The sequence below is a fragment of the Myotis davidii genome, unplaced genomic scaffold (assembly GCF_000327345.1).
Source record: "Myotis davidii unplaced genomic scaffold, ASM32734v1 scaffold425, whole genome shotgun sequence".
NCBI classification, from domain to species: domain Eukaryota; kingdom Metazoa; phylum Chordata; class Mammalia; order Chiroptera; family Vespertilionidae; genus Myotis; species Myotis davidii.
In genome coordinates, this window is record NW_006296413.1 from 2,468,144 (window position 1) to 2,483,502 (window position 15,359).

General features: G+C 56.9%; 1 protein-coding gene across 1 annotated transcript; it reads right to left on the bottom strand.

The window, feature by feature from the left end:
- Positions 1–4,107: 4,107 nt before the first annotated feature.
- On the bottom strand, positions 4,108–15,353 carry RHOD (ras homolog family member D). Its single transcript, XM_006771683.2, has 5 exons — positions 15,323–15,353; positions 10,087–10,174; positions 9,154–9,263; positions 6,969–7,103; positions 4,108–6,438 (listed from the first exon to the last, which is right to left on the bottom strand). The coding sequence occupies exons 1-5, from the start codon at positions 15,350–15,352 to the stop codon at positions 6,271–6,273; spliced, it is 531 nt and encodes a 176-aa protein (XP_006771746.2). The 5' UTR covers position 15,353; the 3' UTR covers positions 4,108–6,270.
- Between the last annotated feature and the right edge of the window lie 6 nt (positions 15,354–15,359).

The window sequence follows — 15,359 nt, forward strand, 5'->3', positions numbered from 1 at the left end:
TGTGATTGTAACTATGCAAAATTTTTTTCATAGAAAAATAGAGGAAAAGAAAATATGCAAATTATCAAGTCATTTAATTTGGTTGACCATGAAACTGAGAGTAATTTAAATCCTTTTTTTTTTTGTTAATCCTCACCTGAGGATATAGTATTATTTTTCATTGATTTTTTTTTTTTTTTAGAGAGAGGGAGGAAAAAGGAGAAAGGAGAGAGAGAGATCGTTGCCTCCTACACTCAGCTCCCCTCAGGCTGGGATCTAACCTGCAACCCAGGCATGTGCCTTTGACCAGGAATCAAACCCTGGAATCCTTGGGACAACGCTCCAACCACCGAGCCACACCAGCTCAGAGTGGTTGAAATCCTATTCTTTTAATATTTTCTCATTTTTCCTTAATATGGGATCTCAACCACCCGAGGGTGTGAATATCAGAAGAGGCTGATTAATTTGGGTGGGAAAGGGCCTTATGGGAAGGCTGGTGGAGGAAGTGAGAGGACTGGGAGCAGGCAAGCTATCACAGCACCCGTTACACCTCCTGGAGGCTGCCTGGCGGCTAGCCATCCCCACCCCTCTCTGGATGCTGCATAGATCCAGCCCAGGCTCAAATCCTGTACCTGTCACTTGCTAGCTTGCCACATCGGACAAGTTTCTCAGCCTCTCTGTCCCTCAGTCTCTTCATCATCTGTAAAATGGGGCTGCTGAGAAACACCGGCATGTGCCTTTGACCAGGAATCAAACCCTGGAATCCTTGGGACAACGCTCCAACCACCGAGCCACACCAGCTCAGAGTGGTTGAAATCCTATTCTTTTAATATTTTCTCATTTTTCCTTAATATGGGATCTCAACCACCCGAGGGTGTGAATATCAGAAGAGGCTGATTAATTTGGGTGGGAAAGGGCCTTATGGGAAGGCTGGTGGAGGAAGTGAGGGCGCTGGGAGCAGGCCAGCCATCACAGCACCCTTTACACCTCCTGGAGGCTGCCTGGCGGCTAGCCATCCCCACCCCTCTCTGGATGCTGCATAGATCCAGCCCAGGCTCAAATCCTGTACCTGTCACTTGCTAGCTTGCCACATCGGACAAGTTTCTCAGCCTCTCTGTCCCTCAGTCTCTTCATCATCTGTAAAATGGGGCTGCTGGTAAATACACCTACGTTATAGGGTGGTTATGAGCGTTGAATGAGTTAATATTGGAACCATCTGGCATGTAGTAACGTCTACAGACTTGCTTAAAAAAAGTACTGCCAGTGTCATCACAATGAATTTAAACGTCCCTCTTTGTCTCTTGACCCAGATTCAGAGTCCTAGGGGGCGGTGTGGTGTGAGCGAGCAGGAGGAATGGGCGTTGGTGATGTCCTCCCTGCTGGGGTCAGGAGAGAGTGAGAGGATGGTGGTGGTCCGGCTTCCCAAAGGGAAGGATGCTGCCTCCCAGCAAGGCTGCGCAGAGGATGGAGAGACCAGGAGACAAGGATTTTGTAGTGAGTGCTCAACAAAGAATTGTGAATGAACGGCATAGGCTACCAATACAAGAACCGACAAACAGCGGAACTTATTTGGGGGGAGGTCCCAGAAAGCAGGAGGAGGGAGGTGGTGAAAGGGAAGTTGCAGAGATGGACCTGTGATAGGCAGTTAGACACGAGCAGAGCAAGGATGATGGGCCAGATACAGAAGGTCAGCAGGGTGGAAAGCCTGGGAGCCTAGCCACAGGCACTGGTAGGGTGGGACCTCACCCCCGGGTTTTTCCTCCCCTAGCGTGTCACTGGTTAGATGCTAACAAGACCCCCTGACCTTTCCTCCCTAGAGATAACATCTATGCCTCAGTTGTATTTCAGCTCCCGGCCCACACACAAAACCAGCTGGCTGACCTCCGCAACAGCTGCATTTGATAATGGTGCCCTGCCCTGGTGCCAGCCAATCGATCAGTGGCAATCACAACCCTGAATGGACACACCTGGAAAGCTACTAAATATTCTATGGCGATCTTCCCCTGGGACCTTCCCTAAAATCCACGGGAGCACGCCCCTGCCTTTCCCTTTCCCTGCTCCCCCCACCATCCTCAGGTGAGGGTTACCTTAGCTTCCTCACTCCCCAGTCCAAGGGCCCCTCCTTTACCTCTAGAACTTGTTTCCTAAGCCCATTTCTTCCAGGAATTACTTTTTCTACCTCTGTAATTTACCCAATAAATGTTCTCCTACAGTTTGGGTCTGAATTCTTTTCTAGCCAGAACCCCGTTACCGAGGTTGCGGAACCCAGGTTTGAGCTGACCCCATTGGTCTCCTGGGGCCGTTCCCACTGCCTACAACAGGCCTAGGGCACATGGCATTTGTAAAATACTTTTTATCTGGCCATTTCCTCTTCTTCTTTGGTGGTGGGGGTGTGTAGCGGAGGAGTTGGGGTGGGAAACTGAAAGGAGGAGAGCCCAGGGTGGCATTGTTGGGCCAGAGGGAAGCTCTGAGTGGTGTCACCCCTTGGTCACATGACTTTACGTTGTCACATGACTCAGCTCCTTCAGCTGTTGGGAATGGGTGGGGGGAGTTTGAAACTTTCTCAGCAGCTTCCCGCCCCCCATCACAGGATCTGGGGCTTCGTGTGAGCTGGTCCTCCAGATCATCCTCTTCCTGCCAGCTCCCCAAGATAGTTCTGGCCCCAGGTGCCGGCTCACAGCACTTTACATTTTGGGAGCACACCCTGGGTTCCCTTATTTCCCCAAACGTCACAGATTCTGGGGTGGAAATCTCAGGGACCCCTCAGTCCCCACTGGCCTCCCTAGGTGCAGCACAGAGGAAAAAGCAAGCCTGGGTAACGACATGGCCCCCCGGGAAGTGCTTGGCCAAGATGGTTCCTTTGATCTCATTCCAGCCCATCATAATCGTAGGAGGTGTTAATTGTACGGTCAGCATTCAAACCCTAAATTCTGACCCAGAACCATAACAAACTGAGCACGGCATGCCAGGCTGGCCAGAATGGTCCAGTCACTCGGCCATTCTGAGCCTGCTTTCTCTTCACTAGGATTTTAGGGTGGGCACCGCTCAGTGGGTGACAGCTGTTGGGGAGTGGTATGTCACCAAAAGTGCCCCAGGCAGGAGCAATGGAACAAACCTGCTCACCTGGCATCCCTGCCAGCCTCGGAAAAGGCTCCTCTCCGTGGGCCCTGCTGCCCTCTGCTGGTGGAGGTCCAGCCGCCTGCCAGTGCCCATGGGAGGTCAGGAGCCGGAGTCGTGACTCATCCTGTGTCCGAGCTCCCCACTCACTGCTGTTGGCTTTGCCCTTAGCTTTCTGCACTTGTTTCCTTAGCTGTAAAGTGGGGATTTAAGGACAGAATGAGGTAGGTCATGCAGCATGTCACCTCCAGGGCCTGGCCAGACAGGACTCTGACGCCCTTCTGTTGGGCAGACAGGAGAGTCCTAGAACAACCCTGTTTCAGATGCATGGGTGCGGCGGGTGAACTTTTGAGTGCTGTCTTTCATTCAGTGGGAAACACCTCCCTGGTCCTCCTACCCCCACCTCCCATCCTGTTTATCTCAGTATCCGGAGAAGGCGGCCGAGTGACTATTGGACGCTGCCCTCCCCAGCTGCTGTGTCCACATCGGAGCTCCCACGGAGGATGGAGGCGTGGAAAGCAAGGGCCTCGGCCTTGTCGCTTTCCCAGCCCCCGCCCTGTGCTCAGCATGGGCCAGGCTTGGTGTCTCCTCTGCAAACATGAACCCTGAGGAATTCCAACCCCCCCCCCCCCCCCACCCAGATTGGGAAAAGGAGACCAGTATCCACCCAACAGGTCCGTGCTTGCTCCTGCTGTGCAGAAACTGCGACAACCTTGCCGAGTAAATAATGACCCTCACAGGGTCCAGCTGGCCTTACAAAGAGCCTCATACTCCAAGCTCACTCCCCTCTGAGGCTCCCGTCCTTGCCACCAGGAGGGTCTGAGCTCCCACCCCTTCTCCTAGGGTGTGGCGACCCAGATTGGGAAAAGGAGACCAGTATCCACCCAACAGGTCCGTGCTTGCTCCTGCTGTGCAGAAACTGCGACAACCTTGCCGAGTAAATAATGACCCTCATGTCACAGTTAGTAACTCCAGGTAGCAGTGAACGCTGAGTGAATAAGCACTAGTTTTGTGAACTCATTTAATCCAACCTCCAAGAGGTAGGTCCTACAATCACCCTCATTTTCCAAATAAGTGTCCTAGGGACTCCTCCAAGGTCACAGAGCTGGTGAACTGCAGAGCCAGGATTTGAACTCAGGAAGATCTCATACTTTCTCAAATCCGACCTTAATCAGAAGCATTTAACTTGGAGGTCAAGCCCTGGAAGGTAGGGCGGGTGGTCAGTCAGTCAGTTTCGGATCTCTCTCTGCTCCCCAGCCGGTCACAGGCTTTGTCGACTCCCTGATTCCTATGCCATTGGCTTCGGGATGACTTCCTGGGGACCAGGAGTCCTCACCTTCCACAGGAGCAGGAGGTCAGAGAGAGCAAAGAAGGTGACCGGATATGGGGTGATCTGCCAGCCACCACCCGCTCCCCACACCCAGATGTGGGGCCCAGGTGCTGCCCAGGCAGAGGGGAGAGGGAAGCGTCATGACTCACAGAGCGTGCCCCACCCTGTCCACCCGATGATGCCAGGGAGTGGCCTGTCCTGGAGGCATGGCCTTGGGGTCCCTGCCTCTGCCCTTTGAGGCCGGCGGAGGCAGTAAGTTGAAACGCAGACTGTGGTTTGTGGCTCTCAGCCTTGCTGGCCTCTGGGCTTGCCTTTCCTGGCTTCCACGTGCCAGGCTGTGCCTGCCCTGCCAGGTGGGGCTGTGAGGAATTGAGAGAGAGGTTTGGCAGCTGAGGAGGATAACAACCAGCCCTAACACCAGCCCTGGCTCTCAGCGGGTGTATCCAAGTGCTCACTGTGTCCTCCTGCGACACCCGATGGCTGCATGTGGCCTGCAGCTGGAGACCAGCCACCGGACACCCCCGCCTCTCTGCAGGTCTCTCATGCAGGGCAGAGGCCAGCATTCTTCCCTCCCTTCCAGCGTCCCCACCCTTCTGGCAGTCCATCCTTGCCACCCAGAGTCACCTGGCCTCGACTTGTGGTGGCTTGTTTCTGGTTTCTGGACGACTGCAGCTGCCCAACTGGTCTCCCGCTCCCACCTCCACCCTCCCAGACACCTGGTCCCGCCGCCACACCTGTCATCTTCAGGAGTCTAGGCTGGGCTCTCTCATGGCACAGGAAGAAAGTCCGGGGCCTTAGCCGAGGGGCTGACACAGGCAGTGGGCGCCTTGGTGTGGGCGCAGTGAGTGGGGGTGAGGAAGCCGGCAGATCCAAGGGCTTGCTGGAGAAGGTGGCGTCTGAGCTGGACCCTGAAGGACTCGGGGGTGAACAGGCAGTGACTGGGAGGAAGGATGTGCCGAGGTGGGGGGGGACAGCCGAAGGCTTGGAGGCTGGTAGGGGTGTTAGTGCTCCCGGTGTGGCTGGGGTGTCAGAGGTCCCGGGCATCCAATGGGGAAGGTGGGCTGTGGTCAGATGCAGGAGAGCCCAAGTTCCCGGCTGCAGGAGTTGGACTTCCTTCTGGGGCAGGGCTGTGACTGTGCTGCTGTGCGCCAGGCACTGCTTGAGGCACCGGACATTCCAACTAAACCAGCTCTAGGGAAGCTGGCCGCCCGCTGGGAGACAGACAGGACCATGACACATGGTGCTGGAGCTCTCCAAGAAAGTGAAGAAGCTAAGGGCGGGTTCAAGGGCGGGGCCTGGCTCCAGGCAGTTCCACCCCAGCGCCTACACGGGGTGGGCGCTGATCCACCATATAACATGTGTGTAAAGGCATTTTGAAACAAGAGGCGTGCCACAACTGACAGGCGATGTTGTTTTAGTCCTTACAGTTACCACTGGGAAGGGCAGGAGTAAGGGGCCAGGTGTGAGTCTGGCCCAGGTGGGGGTGGGAGTGGTCCTGGGACCGCCAGGTCCTGCCTGAAGGAGCGGAAAGTGCAGCCCCCAGAACAGCCGCGAGGTGGCCCAGGCTGCGTGGCCACTCCTGGATGTGCGGTCCAGGGCTGGGCGCGTGGGGTCTCCAGGACTAGCCCTCCACAGGGCAGGGGGGCGCCCAGGGAACCCCCTTCCTCAGGTCTCAGGGAGATTTCACTTCAGTTCAGGGATCTCAGCCCCAGCACGAGGGGCCTGGCCTCTGTGCTGACCACGGGTCTGAAGGGTGGTTGGGTGACAGCCTGGGAACTGGGCAGAGGTCAGCGCACAGTTCCGTCCGGCGCTGCTGGGCGACTGGGCAGGGAGGGCCCACGCTGTCAGGTCAGCACGCAGAAGCTCCGGGTGATCCGCCGCCAGAAGTTGCGCCTGCGGCTGCTGAGAGCCACCTCCACGGCCTCTTGGAAGACGGCGTGGACGTTTTCCCGGAGCCGCGCCGAGCACTCCAGGTAGGCCACTGCTCCCACGGACCTCGCCATCTCCTGGCCCTGATGGGGAGTGATGCCGTGAGGTGGGGCTGCTGGGGCACCTCCCAGCCCTCCCAGCCCTCCTGGCTCTCCTGGGAGTCTCCAGGGCAAAAGCGGAAGGTGAGTGTTTCTAGGCTCCCCACGGCTCCTCCCCGGGCTGGACAAGTGCTCTCGTGGCTTCCTCGGCTTCCCGCCTCAGTTCGGGGCTAGGTCTCTGCGTCTCAAAGAACCGACTAACTTCCCGGGTGTGGAGCAGAGAGGGGACTGTAGACCGAAGAGCTGGGGTCTTTTCTGGGCCTCAGCCCCCACCTGTGATGTGGGGGTGTGGGGGGGTAGAACTCTCTGATGTGCACATCACTGTTCTCCCTTCCACAGCCGGAACCTTCCGGAATATTCTAGGTACCACTTCCGAGCACCAGCAGTCTCCGATCCCTCCCTCGCCCACACCCCGGGGGAGCTGGACATCTGGCACTGCCTGCCCAGAGGCCGTGCTGGTCAACACGCCCTGAGGCTCCCTCTCCTGCTCCCCTGCCCTGGGCTGGGTTTCCTACCCTGTGGTAGGTCACGGGCTCCAGCTTATTTTTCCAGAGCTTCTTCACCAGGGACCTGTCCTTGCGCAGATCCGTCTTGCAGCCCACGAGGATGATGGGCACCTCCTTGCAGAAGTGATTCACCTCTGGGTACCACTGCAGGGGAGGGGGTGGGGGGGTGTTAGCCGTTGGGAGTACTTCCGTCTCCGCAGCGGGGAGAATGGGCTGTCCTCCTGCTCCCCACGCAGCTCGATCATCGGTCATCAGCACAGCCAACGTCCAGGGAGACCTACTCTGTGCCAGGCCCTAAGACTTCACACCTGTGGACTCATTGACCCCCCAGGTCCCTATGAAGCAAGCCCATCGTCCGTCCCATTATACACGCGTGGTAGCTGAGGCCCAGAGAGGCTATATAACTCGGCCTGGGTCACACAACTGGAAGTGGCAGGATTTGGGCCAGTGCCCTGCTCCCATTCCCTCTAGAACCCTGCCTATCTACAAGGTAAGGGCTCCCATGGCCCCCTCCTCAATGGGGTAAAATATGTAAGCAAATAGGTGATCCTGTGAAGATAAAGCAGCTTCTAACCTGATCGCGGCAGCTGTTGGCTTGTAGGAGGGCGCCTCTCACCCCGAGTCAGCTGCTCTTTGGAATGTGAGGCTCCAGGTTACTCAGGCTGGACTACAGCCCCGGAGCCTGGCATCCGCAGCCCAGGAGGGCACGCCTGCTCTGTGTGTCCGTGCAGGAAAAGGTGGCAGCACACGGCTAGCTCCTGGAGCCACATGGGGCCCGTGTGGGGTCCTGGGCAGACTCCCCACATCCCAGCCCTCCACAAAACTGCCCCCAGAAAGGGTCTCCTCCGTGACTCCACGCTGCTAAATCCAAAATGAGTCCTCAGCCCTCCCCCTCCCTGAACCCTGACACTGGGAATCATCGCACCCTCCTCCAAGACCGGGTCTGCACTGCGCCCCAAAACCCCGCTCTCCTGGTTCTTCTCGGGTCTTACCAGCACCCCCTTCACAAAGCTGTGGGTGTACTTTTCCTCTAGCTGCTCCTGCCCTCCAGGTGACCACCCTGAGTCCATGGCTCTGTCCAGCCCAGCCCAGCCCTCTCCTGGGAACTGCAGACTCATACTTCCACCTGCCTACCTGCTACCTCCACTGGGATGTCCTCCAGGCCCCCGCCTCCCACCTCCCACCTCCCCACTCCCAGCTTGCTCCTTCTCATCTTGGGAAATGGCAAGTCCCCCTTCCAGTTACTCTGGTCCAAGTAGCTTTCTCCCACCCATGTCCAAACCACCTGCAAATCCTGATGGTTCTGCCTTTCAAAGAGATTCAATATCCACCCACCTCTCACTACCCCCTCGGCCAGCACCATCCCAGCCACCACCATCGCATCTGGTCCCCAGTGCCTAGAACAGTGCCTGGCACACAGATGCACTCAGTCATTACTTCTGAATGACTGCGTGGAGCAGAACGCTTGGGTTCAAATCCCCGCGTTACCACTGCAATAGACGTGTTTCTTGAAGCAAGGGATCCAATGTGGGGATAATAATAGTATCTGCTCCCTAAGGTTGTAAGGGGGTCAGATGAGTAAATAGATATGTGTCCGGAACAGTGCCTGGCACCTGGTAAGTTCTAATGCTGCCACCATCGTTGTTAACATTACGAATGCTGTCACCGGCTGTGCTCCGAAGAAACCTGGAGCACGCCATTCACAACGAGGCCCTGACACCTGTGCGCAGCTTCTGGAAGCCCTGACATAGCTGGGGGGCATCCTGGGAGACTGCTGAGAGGCAACAGCCACACAGATGGGGGGGGGGCTGAGAGCTGCTGGAAGCTGACTGTTCACGTGGCCTTGGTCAGGCCCAGGCAGGGGAGATTCAGGGGCCCTGGGCCACCCAGCATTCTCAGGCAGGGTCAGTGTTCTGAGTCTGCAGTAGAGAGCAGGCGAGGAGCACTGGACTGGGAGTCAGAGGCCAGACCCTCCCACCAAATCCCTGTGGAACCCCTGGCAAGTTGCTGCCCACCTTTGGGCCGGGTTTCCCCGTATACATGCCAAAGGCACTGGCCTTGATGTCATCCAGGGCCTGCTGAGCTCTGAGAGTCTGCTGGGTCCAGAGGGGGTGGTAGCGGGGGAAAAAAGAGTGGGGGTGGAGCAGTGTGGCCTGGCTTTGGGGGCTCTGCCTCCCACCCCCCAAGTACCTACCCGGTTAAAGATGTTCTCAAAGCTGTGTGGGTTGGTGACATCGAAGCAGAGGAGCAGGACACTGGCGTCAGGGTAGAAGAGGGGCCGCAGGCGGTCATAATCGACTTGTCCTGTAGAACAGGTGTGGCCACTCCCTCCAGATTTCCTGCCCACTGTCAACACCTCCCCAACATCAAACCCTGGATCCCACTAGAGCGCCCGTACGTGTGTGTCTGTGTGTCTGTGTGTATCTGTGTGTGTCTGTGTGTCTGTGTGTGTCTGTGTGTCTAGTTCTGTTTCTCAGTGTCCAACACCAATTTGGCACTTAGGTTGCCATTCCACATGAATGTGCCCCTTGGGGCAGTGTTCCTCCCCTGGCCTGCCTGCAGGATGTGCCAGCCTGGCCGGGGTGAGACCATTTGGAAGGCTGGGGCAAGGTAGTGGCCCAGCCTGGAGGGACTGCTTTGCCCAGGACTTGGGGCATGGGGTGAGGAGAAAGGCAAGACGGTTCCCCAGCAAAGATATCTTTGCCAACCCAAGGTAAAGGGGCTGCTGGGACTGAGGTTGGCTTTGAGCTCTGACGTAAAGATGACTCTGACCCCTTGTGTGGGCAAGGCCAGGAGGCTGGAGGGCAGAGGTCAAGGTCAGGCAGATCTTACAGAAGCTAAGCCACGGTGGAATGCTGAGGCCAGGAACAGTCCACCCCTTGAGAGCATAGAGCTCTGGACTCTTCCTTGTCTCCAGGGCATGGCCGGCCGCCCTGGGGTGGGGAAGGCAGTGGACACAGGCACAGAAGCAAGGGGGATTCAGTTCCTGGGGGCCCTAATCCTGGCCCACACCTGTCCCTTGGAGATTGCTGGACCTCCCCGGTTCAGAAGGAAGGGAGTGGGGCTTGGCTCCCAGCATCTGGGCCCCTCCTTCCACCCTGTCCCTCCTGGGGCCCTGCACACCTACCTGCTGTGTCCCAGATTTGGAGCTCCACAGGGTTGCCCTTCATTTGCAGATTAACGCTGAGCCGCTCAAACACCGTGGGTGTGTAGCTCTGAGGAAGAAGGGGCACGGGGAGGTTGTGAGGACAGCTCCTGAAGGGGAGCAGCCCCAGTGCCAACCCAGAGCCCAGGAATGCATGCAGCCCTGCTCTCACTGGGAGTCGGCAGAGGGTGGTAGTTTCTGGACGTAGTCTGGTGAGGTTGAGGCCTAGAGCCACCACTTCCCAGCAGTGTGTGCCCGACAAGACACCGGCCCCCGGCCTGCCCTCCTCGGATGTGAGGTGGGAACGTGAGGAGCGCCCAGCACAGCGTGTTGCTGCAAGGCTTCTGTGAGATCCTTGCACAGAGCCCTTAGCACAGGGCCCGGCACGAAATAAACACGCCACACATGCCGGCCACTGTTATTTTTATCTTTGTCCCCCTGGGCAGGGGACGGGACCAGTTCTGAGCCTTCCTGCATGCTGTCCCCTCCTCCCGGAACGACATTAACCCACATTTGTCCGTCCGCTTGTTCATTCATGCATTCAGTCATAACACCTCCAGGTCCAGTTCTGGACACTGGGAACAAGGAACGAATAAGACTCAGGGCCTGGAATGAGCAAGACTCAGGGCCCGGAATGAACAAGACTCAGGGCCTGCCTGCAGAGCATGTTGTCTTTGCCTGTCAACCTCTCACAATCCAACCAAGACCCCTGCCCAATGCCACCTTCCCCGGGTCCCCTCCCACGGGCCCTGGTTTCTGCCCTTTTGATTTGCCTTCTCTGGGCTCAAGAGAAGGTCACGCAGGACAGATTCCCCTTTGCCCGGGCCTGGGGCTTACTCCCTCTCCCTGAAGGTAGAGTGAGTGGAAATGAGACAGGTTTGGGCCCTTGCCAGTTTGGCTCAGTGGATAGAGCGTCGGCCTGCAGACTGAAGGATTCTGGGTTCGATTCCAGTCAAAGGCACATGCCTGGGTTGCAGGCTCGATCCCCAGTAGGAGGCATGCAGGAAGCAGCCAATCAATGATTCTCTCTCATCATTGATATTACTATCTCTTCAGTGATTCTCTCTCATCATTGATGTTTTTATCTCTTTCTCCCTCTCCCTTCCTCTCTGAAATCAATAAAAATGTATTTTTAAAAAATAAATATATAGGACAGGTTTTGTACACAAATGCAGGAATCAAGGTTTTCAGAACTCCGCTACACAAGCCCTCTGCCCGGAGGGGCCTGCTGGCCGCTGTAGCTGGGTGTCCCCAGGCCTTGCTCACTTGCCGAGGGCTGCTCAGGAAAGACAGCCAGGGAGACCCCTACTTCCCATGCTGGGTGGGGCCTGCCTGGGACTGGCCCTCTGAGTCAGGCCTTCTCGGTGGTCTGGGTAGGTGCAGTCCTCCAGGGCACTTGGGAAGCTGCAGGGGGAGGGTGGGGAAAAAGGCAAGTTCCAGCCAGCAGCTGGGGCAGATGGAGACACTGAGGATGGCCCTGGGGTAGGGGCTCAACCCACCCTGGACTCTAGTCACCTCTCACCCCCTCTGCTAACAGAAAAGCCTCCAACACACCTCCCCATGCCTCTCTGCCTGTCCAAGGTCCCTCTCCCTTGGGCCCTTGGCCTGGCGGGGGACAGTGTGAGATGGTGGCTAGGAGCACTGCTTAGGACTGGCTCTGGCCCTCGCCAGCCATGTGACCTTAGGCCAGTGTCCTCACTGGTTAAAAGAGAGGAGTGTCACCTCACAGTGTGACAGGGAAAAATGGCTGGCAGGTGAGGTCCAACATACGTGTCCGTCACCTAGAAAGCTGGTTGCCAGGGACAGTGTCCACACCAGCCACTGTCAATCCCTCCAGCTTGAGCTCCTGTCCCCACCAGCCTGTAACTGGAGGGCATGATGCCTGGTGAGACCTGAGTTTTTTTTTTTTTAAATATTTTTATTGATTTCAGAGAGGAAGGGAGAGAGAGAGAGAAAGAGAGAAACATCAATGATGAGAGTGAACCATTGATGGGCTGCCTCTTGCATGCCCTCCACTGGGGATCGAGCCCACAACCCAGGCGTGTGCCCTTGACCAGAATCAAACCTGGGACCCTTCAGTCCACAGACCGACGTTCTATCCACTGAGCCAAACCAGCCAGGCGAGACCCGAGCTTGGCCACCCACTCACCAGTAGAGGGGTCCTGTGCAGGCAGACACATGTCAGCACTTTGCAAATGCCTGTGGAGATAACATGTCACCCACAATCTCTAGGGATTTACTGTGGGTGTCCGTTTACCCGCACCATCTCTGATCCCTGCGGCCTTGGGAAGTCAGTACTACCCCCATTTTCCTGATGAGACACTGAGGCCCAGAGAGGGGAAGTGACTTGCCCCAAGTAACATAATGGACAGCTGGCTAAAGATGGAGGCAGGTTTGTTCTCAGTCACCTGCCTCCCCTGAGATCAGCAACCCTCGCCCCTGATGTCAGGACTGAGCAGGGAAAGTCCCATTCTATGACGTGGGGCTGGGTTGCTCCTCTCTGATTAGTAATTGTCACAACCCTTCCCCTAATCTGGAATGTTATCCTGGAGACTCTGTTTACATCTTCCCTTTTGTTCTTTGAACCCCTAGACAGGGTCACTCTGTCCAGAATGTCAATAGCACTTAATCTTATCTGTTGAGCTGTCCTCTGCAGGAAGGCAGGGCCCAGCCTGGGCCCAGCCAGGGCAGGGATGACTCAGGCCTAGGTCTGCCCTCATGGGGCTCCCAGACAGGAGATTGATCACTACAGAATGGGGACATAGCTCAAGAGAGGAGTCGGGCCTGGCCAGCGTGACCCAGTGATTGAATGTCAACCTATGAACCAGAAGGTCATGGTTTGATTCCCGGTTGGGGCACATGCCTGGATCGTGGACTCAATCCCCAGAGGAGACATGCAGGAGGTAGTTAATCAATGATTCTCTCTCATCACTGATGTTTTTATCTCTTTCTCTCCCTCTCTCTTCCTCTCTCAAATCAACACAACTATGAGAGAGGCGGGGGGGAGAGGTGAGTTAGGGGCTTCCCTGGACAGCATACCCCTGGCAGTCCCTGTGTGGAGGAAGACTCAGCTGGCTTTGCTGTGGACTCTCCTGTGGGAATGGTTGCTGCCATAAATGTCAGCCAGGAAACCCCAGCCTCTGCTCCCCCTTCCCCTGAACCCCAGGTTGGGGTACAGCCAAAGGTCATTGAAGCCCCTCCAAATCCCAGCCTGCTCTCTGCTCTTTGCTGCAGGCAAGAGGCCTGGGAGATGGGGCCCCAAGCCTCCTAGCTCCAGGCTCTCTGGGCTTGGAGGACTGCCAGGAGGAGGCATCCAGGGTCAGGAGCAGGAGAAGGCTGGGTCCGGCAGGCAGAGCACTGGGGGCTGCGGAGAGTGTCCTGGTCAGGGGTGGGAGACTTGGGTTGGAGGCCAGCACTGCCACTGCTGGGCTCCGTGCTCCAAGGGAAGACTCTGTCTCCCTGGCCTCGGTTTCTCCACCTGTAAAATGAAGGCCTTTCCAACGCTTAGATCTTATGTTTCTTTTATTATTTTTGTTAATCCTCACCTGAGGATATTTTCCTATTGATTTTTAGAGAGAGTGGAAGGAAGGGGGAGAGACAGAGGGAGAAACATCAGTGTGAGAAAGACACAGAGACTGGCTGCCTCCTGCATGCGCCCCAACCAGAACTGGGGATCGAGCCTGACTGGAATCGAACCCATGACCCTTCAGTCTGCAGGATGACACTCTATCCACTGAGCCAAACCAGCTAGGGCCCTTGTGTTCCTTTTAAATGAAGGGGCCTCTCTTGTGTCTGGAGGCAGAAGGGTTCCTGTGAATTCAGGGCCCCTAAATAGGGAGGAGCCTAGACAAGGGCAGTTGACAAACATGCGTCCTTCCCCTTGACCAGCTCGTGTGCCCTTCAATACACACATTTCATCAACGGTGAGACGCTCAGTTCCATACTGTAACCTCTCTGAAACTGGGGTGGGTCTCACCATCAAGGACACTGGTCTCAGAGCCCAGGACACTGGTGGTGAGGCCCCACCCCTCCCAGCCCCTCTCCTGGGACCCACAGGCCTGGCCCCTCTGGGGTGCTCTCCCCACTGTGCTATAATTGCTGGGTTCTCCTGGGCAGCATCTGGGGGCCTGGAGACACATTCCTCACAACTTAAAAAAAAAGTGACTGGCCAAAGGAAGTGACATCAGCTCTGTAACCCACAAGCGTCAGCTCGATGCTGCCACAATGGAAAGAAAGGTCTGACACGGTTACTAGGCTTGGTCTCTTCTGCCCCCGCCCCCATCCATTTCCCAGCGCCTGCGCAACCCAGGGCTTTGCAGGGCACTGGGAGAGGCAGGAGGGAGAAGAGACGCCAAAGCGAACCCATGGCCCCCAGGAGAGGCGGCACGGTGGGTGGGTCCGGCCCTTGTCCGGGTGCGGGGCAAGTCCGCCTGGACAGTCAGTGAGCATGCTGGTCAACACGCCTGAGCACCAAGGACATGCCAGGTACCAGATGGGTCATCTCTCAGCCTTCCTTTAACTCCACCTCTCCACCGCCCTGGCTCCTTCCACCCCATGAGGTTGTATGAGGAAACTGAGGCTCAGAGAGGCAAGTTACTGAGGGCCAGAGGAGTGCCAAGGTGCCAACCAGCTGTCTGACTTGACTCTGGTGTGCTCTTACCCTCCAGGGCAGAGCCTGGGGGTGGGGGCAGTGGGAGGGGGGCAAAACTGGGGGAGAAAATAGGATGTTTCCCAAGAAAGACATTGGCCATGTTTAAAAGTGAGTCCTTCCTGTTGCAGATTGGGCTCGGAGCAGGTGATCTGTATTACTCACTCTTCACAGTGACCCTGGGAGGTGGGCACCATCACTATTCCTATCATGCCGCTAAGTACACAGGCAGAGGGAGGGTAAGGGACTTGCCCAAGGGCACTCAACTGGAAATGGCAGAGTCATTATTCGAACCCAGGCAGCCTGGCTCCAGAGGTCAGCTCCCCTTAGCCAGGCGGTGCTACCCCCCAGGGTGCCCTGTGACACCCTCCCAGGCAGATGCCATTCTCCAGGACCCAGACGGTACCATCGAGGCCCGCCCTCCCAAAGGCAGCGTGAGAACCGCGTTGAACCCCACACTGTGCTGGGAGACCCCGCGAGGCCAGCGTGGGCACACAACCTCGGCAGCTCCCGCACAGACGGGAAGCACGGCAGCCCGTGCGTGGCCGTGGCCAGGGCCCCGGCACTCACCTCGGGGAAGTCCCCCTCGGCGAAGACCATCAGCAGC